Genomic DNA, 16,409 nt, shown 5'->3' with positions numbered 1-16,409 from the left:
CCAAGTGTAAAATAAATTCCAATTCCAATGACATAATCCTATTACTGTAATGAAATAAATCCCTAACCTGATGGTCCCTGTATTTCTAATTTCTTTGGTAAATATACTTGAACTGAACCTAACCAGGAATTTAACATCATAAACCTACCAAACAGATTGAAAGATAACACAAAATTTGTGTTTACTGAACATCATCCAAATATTTCTTCTTCTAAGAAAAGCACTGTGTAAAATAATTTGAACCACCAGAACATAGAAATATTATAAAAGTACTCAACCTTGTCTTTTCATCTTTATATCCTCCTTGAATAGTACAGAGGCTAGCATATTGTTATTGTTTAATAAGCACTGAATAAGTAAACCAGTATTATTCTCTTTGGGGTTCTATCCTTAACATAAACAAATGTGAAGACGCAAATTAGAAAATCAACATATTCAACTATGCTGCTATTCAGCCATATGATGTAATTCTAACATATTTTTTCCAGAAACATTCTGAGGCACTGCTTTGTAAATTCATGCCTAAGTGTAAGGGTAAGTGTAGGAGAAGTGGGGTGTTGGGAAACTTTACCCTCAAAAACCCCAGAAACCAAGTTAGATAAGATCTTAAGATAGTTGGCTTAAAAATAAAAACATAATATTTTTACTTTAAAATTTTATTTTTTAAGGAAAAATAACTGCTACTGCTGGCCTTAATTATTACTATTACTTTGTGGGGACAGGTGGCCGATAGAGGAATTTAAGTCTTTCATTTTCAAGTATACAAGCTTAGTGTTCCATTACCCAGTCTACACAAGACACAGGACTATAAGCTCAAGTCATAGAAACTATTGGAAGTCCATCAAAGACATAAAGAAATAAGAAAGGCAACAAGAATTTTAAAAATAGGAAAGGCTAGAAAAAATAACCTAGATTACGCTTTTCTAGAAAACTGCATTAATTTGTTCACATTAAAACTTTGTCTAACACTATTTTGTTTTGCATGGCACTCAGAATGAGGTAAATACACAATAGAACAAAGAAGAAAGCTTAATAAAGCAATAGAGAGAATTCGTAATTAAGATTGTTAACCTCTAGCACAGTTCTATGGCCTGTATCACAGAGAAAGGTTAGAAATGACTACAATATACGAAATAAGCTTCACAGATGAACAGGAAGACTTTGTCTCAAAAAAATATTTTTTAAGCAGAACCTTTCATCTAAAAACAAGATATACTACTTATAAATAAAATAAACCAGCATTATTCACTTTGGTTTGATGTAAATTTATTAACTGTTATATGAGGAAAATGGGTATTCACAAGCCAATATCATCTTAATTTATGTTCTAGGTGAAGACAAGGGTTGTAGTTCTATAACTTCTTTAAGGTTGCAATATCCATATCTGAAAGGTGACATCAATTTTTTTTTAAATTTTTCCTTCCCAAAGGCGATGTTAAGGGAACATCAATTCTATTGTGGAAGCAGCTTCTCTGTTGTAAAATCCATGTAACACACTGGAAAGTTCTTTTCTCTTTAGTCAACAGACACTTGTCTCATTTCAAGTGTGGATTTTTTTAAATTACCACAGTTATAATGAAGTCTGACCCAAAAATTTAATTTGTAATTATGGCATGTATTAAAGCAGTTTAGGAACATCACATTCAATCTAAAATTGCTAGAAACCTTGTTACAGTTTAATAAACAATTATTTTAAAATGTACCTTTTTAGCGTTCCTTATAAATACAGGTTTCTGTTAAATTTTTTAAAATTGTTTATAACAAAAACACAAACATACCATTATTTTGTTTGAGTAGTGTCAACGGTAACCTCAAGGGATGAAAAGGCACCCAGGGGCTGACAGTAGCAGGAAACCATTAACTCTTTTAGGCTAGAAGGGGAAGAAGGAAACAGTATTAACCAGATCCAGTGACAGGTGGAGCCATTGAAGTTGTACTGCCTAAAAGGATCTGTGGCTTAGGAACCCACTGCCATAGCCAGACCACATACCTAAACTCACTGTCTCCCCACCCTAAAGACTCCTGCTGGTACCCAGACTGGCTGATCTCCATCAGAAGCCAGAGTGTGGGAGCCTGGGAAATGCAGTGTGGAGGGTCAGACTCAGAGCATAGGGCAGTGACAGACAAGGAAGAGCAGGGTATGGAGGAGCCAGGTGGGGACAAGGGGGGAGGGCATCAAACAGAGAATGCCCAGGTCTCCACCTGATTTATGTCAAATAGTGATCTGAATCAGCATGACAGACTATTTTTAGCGTTCTTGTTTAAATCAGTTTCAAAATTTTTATAAAGTGTAAAAGGAAGACAGGAAAATTAAGTCCTTAATGTTTTTTAAATTTAGGAAGAAATTATGGTTAGCACAAATCAGAATTAGTTGTAAAGTAAATACTAAGTATTGAAATAGAAGGCAAATGTCTTGACAAGAAAAAATTGAAAACAGAAATGAGGAAGGGGCATTAAAAATATAAAATAAAAAACCGGTCACTTCCAAATGGCCCAATAGGAACAGCTCCAGTGTGCAACTCCCAGTGAGATTGATGCAGAAGACAGGTGATTTCTGCATTTCCAACTGAGGTGCCTGGTTCATTTCACTGGAACTGGTTGAACAGTGGGTGCAGCCCACAGAGGGTGAGCTGAAGCAGGGCGAGGTGTCACCTCACCCGGGAAATGCAAGGTTGGGGAGGATTCCCCTTTCCTAGCCAAGGGAAGCCATAACAGACTGTAGCTGGAGAAAGGGTACACTCATGACCAAATATTGCCCTTTTCCAACAGTCTTAGCAACCGCAGACCAGGAGATACCCTCCCTTGCCTGGCTAGGCAGGTCCCATGCCCATGGAGCCTTGCTCACTACTAGCGCAGCAGTCTGAGATCGACCAGCTACGCTGCAGCTTGATGGGGGGAGGGGCATCCACCATTGCTGAGGCTTGAGTAGCTCACAGTGTAAACAAAGAGGCTAGGAAGCACAAACTGGGTGGAGCCCACCGCAGCTCAACAAGGCCCACCAGCCTTTGTAGACTCCACCTCTAGCGGCAGGGCATAGTAGAACAAAAGGCAGCAGACAACTTCTGCAGACTTAAACGTCCCTGACAACTCTAAAGAGAGCAGTGGTTCTCTCAGCATGGCATTCAAGCTTTGAGAATGGACAGACTGCCTCCTCAAGCAGGTCCCTGACCCCTGTGTAGCCTGACTGGGAAACACCTCCCAGTAGGGGCTGACAGACACTTCAAACAGGCAGGTGCCCCTCTGGGATGAAGCTTCCAGAGGAAAGATCAGGCAGTAATATTTACTGTTCTGTAGCCTCCGCTGGTGATACCCAGGCAAACAGGTTCTAGAGTGGACTTCCGGCAAACTCCAACACACCTGCAGCTGAGGGGTCTGACTGTTAGAAGGAAAACTAATAAACAGAAATGAATAGCATCAACATCAACAAAAAGGACATCCACACCAAAACCCCATTTGTAGGTCACCAACATCAAAGACCAAAAGTATATAAAACCGCAAAGATAGGGAGAAACCAGAGCAGAAAAGCTGAAAATTCCAAAAAATAGAGCGCCACTTCTCCAAAGGATCACACCTTCTCAGCAGCAAGGGAACAAAACTGGACAGAGAATGAGTTTGACAAGTTGATAGAAGTAGGCTTCAGAAGGTTGGTAATAACAGACTTCTCCGAGCTAAAGGAGCATGTTCTAACCCATCCCAAGTAAGTTAAAAACCTTGAAAAAAAGTTAGAGGAATGGCTAACTAGAATAAACAGTGTAGAGAAGATCTTAAATGACCTGATGGAGCTGAAAACCATGCCATGAGAACTTCGTGACACATGCACAAGCTTCAATTGCTGATTCAATCAAGTGGAAGAAAGGATATCAGTGATTGAAGATCAAATTAATGAAATAAAGCGAGAAGACAAGATTAGAGAAAAAAGAGTGAAAAGAAATGAACAAAGCTTCCAAGAAATATGGGACTACGTGGAAAGAACAAATATACGTTTGATTGGTGTACTGGAAGTGACGGGGAGAATGGAACCAAGTTAGAAAACACTCTTCAGGATATTATCCACGAGAACTTCCCTAATCTAGCAAGGCAGGCCAACATTCAAATTCAGGAAATACAGAGAACACCACAAAGATACTCCTCGAGAAGAGCAACCCCAAGACACATAATTGCCAGACTCACCAAGGTTGAAATGCAGGAAAAAATGTTAAGGGCAGCCAGAGAGAAAGGTCAGGTTACCAACAAAGGGAAGCCCATCAGACTAACAGCGGATCTCTCGGCAGAAACCCTACAAGCCAGAGGAGAGTGGGGGCCAATATTCAACATTCTTAAAGAAAAGAATTTTCAACCATCAGATAGAATTTTCAACAATCAGAATCTCATATCCAGCCAAACTAAGCTTCATAAGTGAAGGAGAAATAAAATCCTTTACAGACAAGAAAATGCTGAGAGATTTTGTCACCATCAGGGCTGCCTTACAAGATCTCCTGAAGGAAGCACTAAACATGGAAAGGAACAACCAGTACCAGCCACTGCAAAAACGTGCCAAATGGTAAAGACCATCAATGCTATGAAGAAACCGCATCAATTAACAGGCAAAATAACCAGCTAACATCATAATGATGGGATCAAATTTAAACATAACAATATTAACCTTAAATGTAAATGAGCTAAATACCCCAACTAAAAGAGACAGACTGGCAAACTGGATAAAGAGTCAAGACCCATTGGTGTGCTGTATTCAGGAGACCCATCTCATGTGCAAAGACACACATAGGCTCAAAACAAAGGGATGGAGGAAGATCTACCAAGCAAATGGAAAGCAAAAAAAAAAAAAAGCAGGATTTGCAATCCTAATCTCTGATAAAACAGACTTTAAACCAACAAAGATCAAAAGAGACAAAGAAGGCCATTACATAATGGTAAAGGGATCAATTCACCAAGAAGAGCTCACTATCCTAAATATATATATGTACCCAATACAGGAGCACCCAGATTCATAAATCAAGTCCTTAGAGACATATAAAGAGACTTAGACTCCCACACAATAATAATGGGAGACTTTAACACCCCACTGTCAATAATAGACAGATCAATGAGACAGAAGGTTAACAAGGATATCCAGGACTTGAACTCAGCTCTGCACCAAGCAGACCTAATAGACATCTACAAAATTCTACACCCCAAATCAACAGAATATACATTCTTCTCAGCACCTCATCGCATTTATTATAAAATTGACCACATAATTTGTAGTAAAACACTCCTCAGCAAATGCAAAAGAACAGATATCACAACAAACTGTCTCTCAGACCACAGTGCAATCAAATTAGAACTCAGGATTAAGAAACTCACTCAAAACTGCACAACTACATGGAAACTGAACAACCTGCTCCTGAATGACTACTGGGTAAATAACGAAATGAAGGCATAAATAAAGAAGTTCTTTGAAACCAATGAGAACAAAGACACAATGTACCAGAATCTCTGGGACATTTTAAAGCAGTGTATAGAAGAAAATTAATAGCACTAAATGCCCATAAGAGAAAGCAGGAGAGATCTAAAATTGACACTCTAACATCACAATTAAAAGAATTAGAAAGGCCGGGTGTGGTGGCTCACGCCTATCATCCCAGCACTTTGGGAGGCCGAGGCGGGCAGATCACGAAGTCAGGAGATCGAGACCATCCTGCCTGACACGGTGAAACCCCATCTCTACTAAAAATACAAAAAATTAGCCAGGCGTGGTGGCGCGGGCCTGTAGTCCCAGCTACTCTGGAGGCTGAGGCAGGAGAATGGCATGAACTGGGGAGGCAGAGCTTGCAGTGAGCCAAGATCACACCACTGCACTCCAGCCTGGGCGACAGAGCAAGACTCCATCTCAAAAAAAAAAAAAGAAGAAGAAGAAGAATTAGAGAGGCAAGAGCAAACAAATTCAAAAGCTAGCTAGCAGAAGGCAAGAAATAACTAAGATCAGAGCAGAACTGAAGGAGACAGAGAGACAAAAAAAAAAAAACCTTCAAAAAATCAATGAATCCAGGAGCTGGTTTTTTGAAACGATCAACAAAATAGATAGACCACTAGCAACACTAATTAAGAAGAAAAGAGAGAAGAATCAAAGAGATGCAATGAAAAATGATAAAGGGGATATCACCACTGATCCCATAGAAATACAAACTACCATCAGAGAATACTATAAACACCTCTATGCAAATAAACTAGAAAATCTAGAAGAAATGGATAAATTCCTGGACATGTATACCCTCCCAAGACTAAACCAGGAAGAAGTTGAATCTCTGAATAGACCAATAACAGGTTCTGAAATTGAGGCAATAATTAATAGCCTACCAACCAAAAAATGTCCAGGACCAGATGGATTCACAGCCAAATTCTACCAGAGGTACAAAAAGGAGCTGGTACCATTCCTTCTGAAACTATTTCCATCAATAGAAAAAGAGGGAATCCTCCCTAACTCATTTTATGGGGCTAGCATCATCCTGAAAGCCTGGTAGAGACACAATAAAAAAAGAGATTTTAGGCCAATACCCTGATGAACATCGATGAGAAAATCCGCAATAAATCATGCTACTATAAAGACACATGCACACATATGTTTATTGTGGCACTATTCACAATAGCAAAGACCAACCCAAATGTCCATCAATGATAGACTGGATTAAGAAAACATGGCACATATACACCATGGAATACTATGCAGCCATAAAAAAGGATGAGTTCATGTCCTTTGCAGGGACATGGATGAAGTTGGAAACCATCATTCTAAGCAAACTCTCACAAGAACAGAAAACCAAACACTGCATGTTCTCACCCATAGGTGGGAGTTGAACAATGAGAACACATGGACACAGGGTGGGGAACATCACACACAGGGGCCTCTAGGGGGGTGGGGGGCTGTGGGAGGCATAGCATTAGGAGAAATACCTAATACAAATGATGAGTTGATGGGTGCAGCAAACCAACATGGCACATGTATACCTGTGTAACAAACCTGCACACTGTGCACATGTACCCTAGAACTTAAAGTATAATAAACAAACAAAGAAAAATAAATAAATAAACTGGTGCAACCTCTTTGGAGGGCACAATTTTGCAGTATCTATTAATATGAAAAATGTATTTATCCTTGACTAAGTAATTCCCATTCTAGAAATGTATATTATGAAAATACTTGCACAGTATGCAACTGTATACAAGTATAAGGGTGTCCATTGTAGTATTATTTGCATTAATGAAAAAAATGGGATGAAGGCAAATGTCTATTATAAGAGATAGGATAAAAAATTTAGTGTATATTCACATATTGAAATAATATTAAGTCAATTAAAAAAACAAAACTGATCTACATGTGTGGAAATGAAATTATTTCCCAATTTAATTTGTTGAAATTTTAAAAAGTAAGACTCACAGTGGTGTGCAGGTGTACTCCCTTTTTTATAAGGAAAGATGCATATATGTACATATGTTTGTATGTGCAGAAGTAGACTGGCTTTCATTTTTATACGCTTTTGTACTCTGAAGCTTTCTGTATGAAGTGCATGTATTACTTTTTCAATAAAAAATCTAATCAATAAAAAAATTGAATAAAGAAATTTATAGGACAGACCAAACCCTAGCAGAAAAAATAGTATTGTCCCCTGGATAATTGGTGCTGGAAGCCTGGCTAGAAATAAGGTTTATTTTGTTGAATTTACATCATTATTGGTCTCAATGTAACACATGGAAGGTGGCATTGGAATATTTTAAACAGACAGCAGATTGGAACAATTTATTTTACCAATACTAGGTGCTTTGCTATGGAGCAAGTTGAGGGGTCACTGAATGTGCTTTTTTTTTTTTAATGTGATACAGTGTTTCACTCTTGATGCCTAAGCTGCAGTGCAATGGTGCAATCTCAGCTTACTGCAACTCCCGGGTTCAAGCGATTCTCCTGCCTCAGCCTCCTGAGTAGCTGGGATTACAGGCGCACACCACCACTCCTGGCTAATTTTCTGTATTTTTAGTAGAAATGGGGTTTCACCATGTTAGCCAGGCTGGTCTCGAACTCCTGACCTCAGGTGATCCACCTGCCTCGGCCTCCCAAAGTACTGGGATTTCAGGCATGAGCCACCGTGCCTGGCAATGATTCTCATTCTTAATGTTGTACACTTTGAAGTGATTCATACGTCACAGTAAGGATAAAGGCAATGATAATATTCTTCTACTAAAACACAAGAAAACAAGATCACAGTATTAACCAGAAGCTTAAAATTTAATCTCATTCTATGTTCTCTATTGAGTAAACTTCTATCCTGGAAGCAAGTATTTTAGTGATGCATATGAAGGGGATGACTACAAAACAAAATGGTGGACTTCTTATTTATGGTTACAGATAAATCAACCCATGAGAAAATGGGCTCATGCACTTTTCTTCACATAAAATGACAGAAGGAAATACCATTTCTCTGGCCTCTGCCTGTTCATAGGTTCCGCCTCATCCTACAACACTAATAAAGAAGAAAAAGGAGAAGATTCAAATAAACACAATCAAAATGATAAGGGGGATACTACCACTGAACCCACAGAAATACAAACAACCATCAGAGAATACTACAAACACCTCTATGCAAATAAACTGGAAAATCTAGAAGAAATGGGTACATTCCTGGACACATACACCCTCTCAAGACTGAACCAGGAAGAAGCTGAATCCCTGAATAGACAATGAGTTCTGAAATTCAGGCAGTGATGAACAGCCTACTAACCAAAAACAGCCCAGGTCCTGATGGATTTACAGCTGAATTCTACCAGAAGTACAAAGAAGAGCTGGTACCATTTCTTCTGAAATGATTCGAAACAACTGAAAAGGAGGGACCTCTCCCTAACTCATTCTATGAGGACAGCATCATCCTGATACCAAAACCTGGCAGAGATACAAAAAAAAAGAAAACTTCAGGCCAATATCCCTGATGAATATCGATGCAAAAATCCTCAATAAACACTGGCAAGCAAAATCCAGCAGCACATCAAAAAGCTTATCCACCCCAATCAAGATGGCTTTATCCCCAGGATGCAAGGTTGGTACAACATACACAAATCAATAAATGTGATTCATCACATAAACAGAACTAAAGACAAAAACCATATGATTATCTTAATAGATGCACAAAACACCTTTGATAAAATTCAACATCACTTCATGTTAAAAACTCTCAATAAACTAAGTATTGAAGGAACACACTTCAAAATAAGAGCCATTTATGACAAACCCACAGCCAATAGCATACTAAATGGGCAAAAGCTGGAAGCATTCCCCTCGAAAGCCAGCACAAGACAAGGATGCCCTCTCTCACCACTCCTGTTCAACATAGTGTTGGAAGTTCTAGCCAGGTCAATCAGGCAAGAGAAAGAAATAAAGGGTATTCGAATAGGAAGAGAGGAGGTCAAATTGTGTTTGTTTGCAGATGACATGGTCCTATTTCTAGAAAACCCAATTGACTCAGCCCAAAAGCTTCTTAAGTTGATAAGCAACTTCAGCAAAATCTCAGAATACAAAATCAAATTTACAGACATTTGATGGAGGAGATTAACTTGTCATTCAACTGTATTTCTTCTATAAATGCTGGGTAAAATGCATGTGTATATACATAGATGGAACCAATAAAATAGCAAGTTGATAGCTATGTCAATTTACTTTTCTAACAAGTGTTCATACTATTTCAGTAATTTTGCTTACAGAAATAGTAAATTCTAAAGAAGTGAACATAAGGTATATTCCCTCATTATACTATTTCTTCTGTAATATATGATATGGATGTTTGTTCTCTTCTACATTATGTCTATACGTTTTTCTCCTTAAAAAGTAACTTAAGTTTTATGGACACTAGAACTGAGAACAGAACCAGAGCCTGAAAAGTACTTGAGTTCCCTTCAGACTCTGCTAGGAAAAAAAGAAATTAAAAAGGAAAAAAAATACTTTAGTTTATATGACTTCAACTAAATTAAATTGGTTTAGTGTCCAAACTGATGGTTTGCAACGAGTAGTTCAATATGAAACAAAAACCTTTTGAAATCTATTAGGAAAGTTCAAGTTTTATGGCTTTATGTATATCCAATCTAAGAGTTAATATCAATAAAAACATTTTGGTCCATTTCATGTAACTGTTGTTAGGTACTGTATTGTTATTATGTATGGTTAAAGTGGCAAAGGTTTTATTGTAATTTTAAGTTAACAGCATTAAAAAGAATAACACAACACAATTATATTGTTAATAAAAAGACAAAAAGACTTCAGCATAGAAAGTGTCATTTACAGAAACTACAATCATACAAAGAATATTTTCTTACACACCAAATGAAAAATCTAAACATTAATAAAGATTTCTTATATTCTAATAATTAGTGGGACCTGACAGAAGCATCAGTGAAATGTCATCAAGACTATGTGTGAAAATTAGATGAGATGTGCACAATTAGCTTCATCTCAGCAATATTTAGCAAGAGATCTTTTGGTACAACCAATTAGGCAACATTTCTCAAACAGTGCCACGTAGGGTCGTCTCTTTTTTTGAGAATGAGTATCCAAGCCTAAGTATTTTAATTCTGAAGGATTGCTGTCTGCGGCTTCACTTTGTCTATTGCGAATAAGTTTCTTAAATTCTTCAAAGCTAAGATTGGAATGCTTTAATGCAGGTACATACTGTTGTAGCTCTGGTAACGATGGTTGCCTCTCAGATAGGGCTGCCTTCAGCTCTGGTGGCAAATTAGCAATGAATTCCAACATGATAGTTATAGTTTCTGTATCTTTGTTGATGAAGGATGGTACAATTTCTGTTAAGTTTAAAAAAAAAAAAGGTGTATGTGAAGGCGTATTCATGTCAAAGAGCATTCAGAAAAACTGTGAATGTTTGCATACACAAAGAAAAGAAAGCATTGCCTCAATATAAATTAAACATTGAAACACAAAAGCATCCTAATATCTAAACACTTAGCTTTCTTACAGTTGGACACCTTAAAGTACCATAATTTTACCAAGGCTCTGCTTTACCCCATTGGTCCTCTCTCGTCTCTCTTCATTATCCCCTCAGTGCTTTTATCATAGTACTTTTGACTCTCCCTGACATTATTCTGTCATCTTTCTGAAGTCATGTAAGTCATTGAAAACAGTTTGGCCACAGACAGTGGTCATTTTCTTGGATTCTTCTTACTTAACTCATTTTCTTCCATTGCTAAGCTATGATTTATGATATTACAAGTTGTAATAACAAAGCTTGAAAAAGATATTATTTTAAGCTACTGAATGTTTCATGGTGGGAATTTACTCCTGGAGGATAAAGTTAAAGGGGCAGCATTTCCAACACCTGTAATCTAATCAGCAGGAGAAAGAAATCTCTGATGTTCCTCAATCACCTATTTAACAATTTGTCTTCCCCAGAGTAATTACTCCAAATCAATAGTATTTTATATGAAAGAGAGAAGTGGGTTAAAAGAACACTAACCAAAAATTACTGATTTAAGAAGAGATTCATATGTGCTGTGGTGTAAGTGTACTGACTAATGTTTTCTGTCTGATGTTTGTTCCAAGGCTGCAGATCATGCACTATGCAAGATCTGTGTGATTCCTAGGAAGGGCCTGTTCTTACACAGCAACCCAGGCTGGCCAAATGTGAAGGCTGGGACTTGGGCTGGGAACCTGCTGGACACCCAGCTGACATCTTCCTCCATCTTTGTACCCATTCAGCTCAGTTGAACATTCATTATCTGTTTTTGTGTCTCTGGCACTGCCAGTTAAAAGATATAAATTTATTTAAATGTTTCTTGCTCTCAAAAAACTTACAGTGAGCTAAACTCTCTCCTAACCTTAATTATCCTAATTATACAATTTAAGAGTTTTATTTCACAAAGAAATAAGAAACACTGACAATGTTTAAATTATAGTGTAAACCCAGATCAGGTCTTGCTACTCTTCTTCTTGGACAGGAAAACTATCCAATACCAAGGCATTACTCTTGAAATAATGAAAAGAAAGAGAAGAGAGGAGTAAATCTAAGTGCGGGAGGCAGACACCTGGTTAACCACCGATGCCTGCTGATCAGAGGAAACCACGACCCTTCACCTAGACAGCGGTAGTTCTGGGGCTGATCATTTCCTGAGTTTTGTGGCAAAGAATCAGCTGTTCTCCTTTTACCAACAACAAACTTCAACAGTTGGAGTTTGACAGAGGAATAAAAACAAAACAAAACAAAACAAAAACCTGTAGTATTTTGTCTTTGCCCCTAACACTCTCGCTCATCCACATTCTAAACTGGAAATGACAGATGAGAATTTATATCATTTTTGGTTAAATGAGAGGTTTTGGCATTTTCCCTCATTAAGACATCCTAAGTTTAATTCAATTTCCTCATAAAAACGTCTCTGTGCTCCAACCTAAACTGTCTGTAGTTGCAGTCTTATTAAATGCTGAAAAAAGCTGATGGTAATTTTCTATATTCTTAAAGCCAGTTCAATGAATCAGCCAAAACAGTTATAGATTGTATTCAGTTTATTCATAGGCTGTGTGTTTTTAACTTTTATTAAAATTATATTTTTAAACCTGTTTTGAAATATTTCATAATCCATAACACCTTTAGCTATGGAACCCTAGGCTCAAAGAAAATATTCTGTCTGAATTCATACAAATACCCTTATTCACTTATTATTTTGGATGTAAATCTCACTAAAATAGGCCTCTTCTGGTTTAAAGTGTATCTTATTTTTAAAAGGGATGCAGTGAATATTATTTTAGCACATATTGTAGGATGAAATGGATGGCTAACAATGTAATAATGTGAAAGCAAATAGCAACTACCTAACAGTAGAAGTCTGAAAACTCAAATTAATCACAAATTACTGACATGTACTTCCAAAATGATTCCCACCTAGTAATGGTAAACATTTGTCTTAATCTCCACCTGCAGGCAATATTTTCTGAGGTTACTTTCAGTTAAATTATACTGCACATCAATAAAGAAAATTCTTTAAAAATACTTTGTAATCTCATGTCTCTTCAAAGGAAATAAAAATGTAGCCATATCCATATACAAATGTGCTTAATGAACTATTTTCAGCAACAATTTAGAAATAAACTAAATATCCACCAAAGAATCCTTAAGTGTATGTGGCAGATTTATGACAAAAAATACTACACAGGAATTTTAAATTGTGTTTTGGGATAATAACTGTGAGAAACTGCTCAAAGTATAATGGTGAGTGAAAATGCAAAACATATACATATACCTATCCAAATGTTAACATTTCTTTCCACTTACTTGTTTAATATAATTTCATTTTCTCATAAAATTCACATATACTTTTCAAAGTCCTTAATATCTACGAGTGCTTCTCATTTTTCACCCTGCATTAATGTACATTTGTCTTTAATATGAGCATTACTACTTTTATAGTCAGAAAATGTGGAATAATAAAGCAAATGCAATGCAATCTGGTCTTCTCTACTTTTAATCACTAAATTCCTAGACGTTGTGGTATTTTTGTACTAATGTTATACAAAAGTCATGTAAAAACTGCCATTAAATAAATCAAACTCTAACAATGTAGTAACTTTAGAAGCATACTTTAAATCTCATAAAAGAGAAGTAAATGTATTTCTGTTAGTCATTTATATATAGTATATGCATATAGCCTATAAAATTTAGCTGTGGTTTATCATAAATTACATGTCATATAAATACAAAACAGTATTTGCAACTGCGGTTACTTTCTCTGAATTTAATATGATCCGTTACACTTCTTAGACTAGTATATACCTCCATGAGTTTCCACTGCTACTCTATAAATACAAAAATATTTTTAAAAGCCATTTCAGATTGAGCTGTACTCAACTCTAAGATCTTGCTTTTAAAGCAAACCCACTGAAGCTTCCAAATGCTTGAAAGCATCAGTAGGGTCTTCAGCTATGATGGTCTGAGCGGCCTGCTTTCCTTGTCTCTGGTCCTCTTGAGTTTCTCCTAAAGGCATTCAAGCCTTTCCTTTCTCTTCCATCCCCTGTCTCACAAATGAACTTCAATACCCAGATCAAAGAAGTGGGAGGCCAGACTCTTTCCTTTGGGATTTTCTGTTTGTTTATTTTAAAGAACGTTTCCAATGGCAAAGGCCACAGCCCAACTTCTGGACTAGGAGAGTCATTAAGTGTAAGGCCCTTCCTGTCTTCCCATCACGGGACCCTCACAGAGACCTCAGAGTGTTGCCCCGTCCTACAGGCGCGCAAACAGGCTTGATAACTAGCGCACCGCCTCAGTGTTTGTCCCCTTTCCTCTCTATCCGAGAAGCCCTGTTCAGGTGCCCCCACCAGCACGCCCGCTGTCTGGCCGCCTGGCTTTCCTGTGGGGTGCAGGAGTGCGCCCGGCCTCCTGCGGGTCTCCGGGCAGCGTCACCTCCTCTGAGGCTTCCCCTTCCTTTCCACCCCGTCGCTCCGACTGCCTTACGGAAAGGGCACCAAGGAACTCTCGGGTGAAGCAGCTTTCTATTCTCAGTGCTTTCCCTCCGTCCGGTGAGATTCCCAGTGAGACTGTTTCAATAAAATCACCTGGCAAAGGAAAAGCCCAAACTTTAGGGACCAGCCACGGCTGAGTAGGAGCTGAGCGGTGGCAGCCAATGAGATCTCGAGTCGGACGTGCAGGCCGCCGTTCCAATTGGGCGGCCGCCCCAGAGTAACCAATGGGAAGCGCGGGAAGGCTGGGGGCCGGGAGCTCTCACCTGCCGCTGGTCTAGGTGTCTGAGGAGCATCTTCCTGGCTCAGAGACCTTTTGCTCCAGGTGCTCATGCCGCAAATGGCAATCTGCGCGCGAACTAATTCGCAGCCGCATAATTTAATAACGTCGTCCTTCCATTTGGCCGCGACTGCTCTGGAAAATTGGTTCAGTAGTAAACAGAATTCTAGCAGGTGGAACAAGAACAGGCGAGGTATCCTGGGCCTGGTGTCTCCTGGAGGTCGGGGCGTTGCAGCCTTTCAGGACTGCAGCTGCTGTGGCCTACAGACCTGGGCCTGTGTACCTGTCCCGGGCTTTAGGCTGCTTTCCCTACCTGGCTCAACCAGTCTTTAGTATGGGCTATCACTCAGCTCTTAAGGCAAGGGTGCCAGCTCCACCCCTTTCCCACACCCCTCCACAGAATTTTCTCCTTCAGCTCTTGTTCTGCCTCTCCGCCCTTCCTTCATTTGCCCATTCCTCTGTCCTTGGCCCTTTTACAGTTTTGTTTTTCGCTCTTTTGTTATCCTGAAACAACTTTGTATACTTAGGTAAAGTTATTTTAGATATGAAGCCTTTCTTTTTACATACACAGAAATAAAATTGACATCGCCAATATTCTTACAACCCAGTTTTCCAGAGTGAACATTTGCCAAAAACCCTTCTAACCTAAATAGGATTATAGATTATCTTATAAATTGGATTAATTAGTATAATGTTGGGCATATCAATCCATAAAAATATAATGGATGAATAAATAAATTGTTGATGAGAGGGAAAACTGATGACTTTTAATCTGAATCCAGGTAAAAAGATTAAAATCCCCAGTAACATCATTTTAGGCTTGTGCAGTAATGTCTTTAATTTACAAAACAATTTCTCCATTGGACTTTCCTTCCACTCCTGTGGGAGAAGTTTGATTGTAACTAGTTGTCTAAATATTTTAATTTAAAATTCTAGTCTATGTCTCTAGAGACTGGAGAACACACCATACACACACAGAGAGAGAAAGAGAGAGAGAAAAGAAGAAGAGGAAGAAGAAGGGGAAAAAAAAGCAGTGGATATCCCACAATCCCAGAAATAATATTTTGATAACAAATTACAGCACAAGGATGTGTTCATTTGTTTACTGTATTTTGTGTTTGCTGCACCTGGTTAGAGTTGATTCTTTTTTTTTTTTTTTTTACCACCATCTAATTTAGCGTTTTAAAGATCCACACAGTTCTAGATAATATGGTTAGTAGACGACCCTTCCACCTGTAAATTTTTAGTACAAGTAGGTTCATTTTTTAAAATAACTTACTTGCTTGTGTTCATAATATACTCAGATTAGTTCAGCTCCATCAGATAAACTGGAGACATGCAGGACGTTACGGTAGCTTTGAAATAAAAGAATAACAATCTCTTAGTTACAAACATAACTATGGAATCAAATAATTCTAATTTCTAGATTGCTGGTGATGTCAGTAGTCCCACTTAGCATTGGTCAAATGCCAAGCAATGTGTAATTCTTCAAAAAATACCTGACCAAAGCTATGAGATGGTCAGAGGCAATTAATGGTTTTAAATGGATTTTCACTAAAACACACAGTTTGAGAGAGGCCTCTCAAAACTGAGGTTTGAAAATATTTTCGTGGGTTACCAGTCCTTGTAAAAACAATCATGTGCTAGGCTGTACTC

At 38.1% G+C, this 16,409-nt stretch overlaps 2 protein-coding genes across 5 annotated transcripts in view; both read right to left on the bottom strand.

The window, feature by feature from the left end:
• Window positions 1-16,096, bottom strand: part of LOC101151950 (prorelaxin H2) — a 40,655-nt gene extending 24,559 nt beyond the window's left edge. The window contains exons 1-2 of one of the 3 annotated variants that reach the window (XM_055350614.2): window positions 10,686-10,764; window positions 1,779-1,871 (exon numbers count right to left, since the gene is read on the bottom strand). The gene's annotated coding sequence lies outside the window, so the exon portion shown is untranslated. Of the gene's footprint in view, window positions 1-1,778; window positions 6,372-10,685; window positions 10,765-16,032 lie in introns of those variants that run through there. The other 2 variants (XM_055350617.2, XM_055350616.2) reach the window with 2 other exon arrangements.
• RLN1 (relaxin 1) lies at window positions 6,363-16,108 on the bottom strand. 2 transcript variants are annotated; one of them, XM_063696425.1, is made up of 2 exons: window positions 16,033-16,108; window positions 6,363-10,815 (listed from the first exon to the last, which is right to left on the bottom strand). In XM_063696425.1, exon 2 carries the CDS (start codon window positions 10,766-10,768, stop codon window positions 10,469-10,471), a length of 300 nt encoding a protein of 99 aa, XP_063552495.1. In that variant the 5' UTR covers window positions 10,769-10,815; window positions 16,033-16,108; the 3' UTR covers window positions 6,363-10,468. The 2 variants fall into 2 exon arrangements, with proteins under 2 accessions (XP_063552495.1, XP_018888557.3); XM_019033012.4 differs by lacking the exon at window positions 16,033-16,108 and adding an exon at window positions 14,740-15,132.
• Between the last annotated feature and the right edge of the window lie 301 nt (window positions 16,109-16,409).

This window comes from Gorilla gorilla, chromosome 13, assembly GCF_029281585.2.
Source record: "Gorilla gorilla gorilla isolate KB3781 chromosome 13, NHGRI_mGorGor1-v2.1_pri, whole genome shotgun sequence".
NCBI classification, from domain to species: domain Eukaryota; kingdom Metazoa; phylum Chordata; class Mammalia; order Primates; family Hominidae; genus Gorilla; species Gorilla gorilla.
This window is presented reverse-complemented; position numbering and strand designations above follow the sequence as displayed.

Bases quoted from the DNA above. Each gene is read 5' to 3' on its own strand.
- RLN1 (XM_019033012.4), bottom strand. From the start codon at position 14,806: ATGAGCACCTGGAGCAAAAGGTCTCTGAGCCAGGAAGATGCTCCTCAG. The intron at 10,816-14,739 runs GTGAGAGCTCCC...TAAACTTAACAG, and splicing joins GACACCTAGACCAGCGGCAG to AAATTGTACCATCCTTCATC.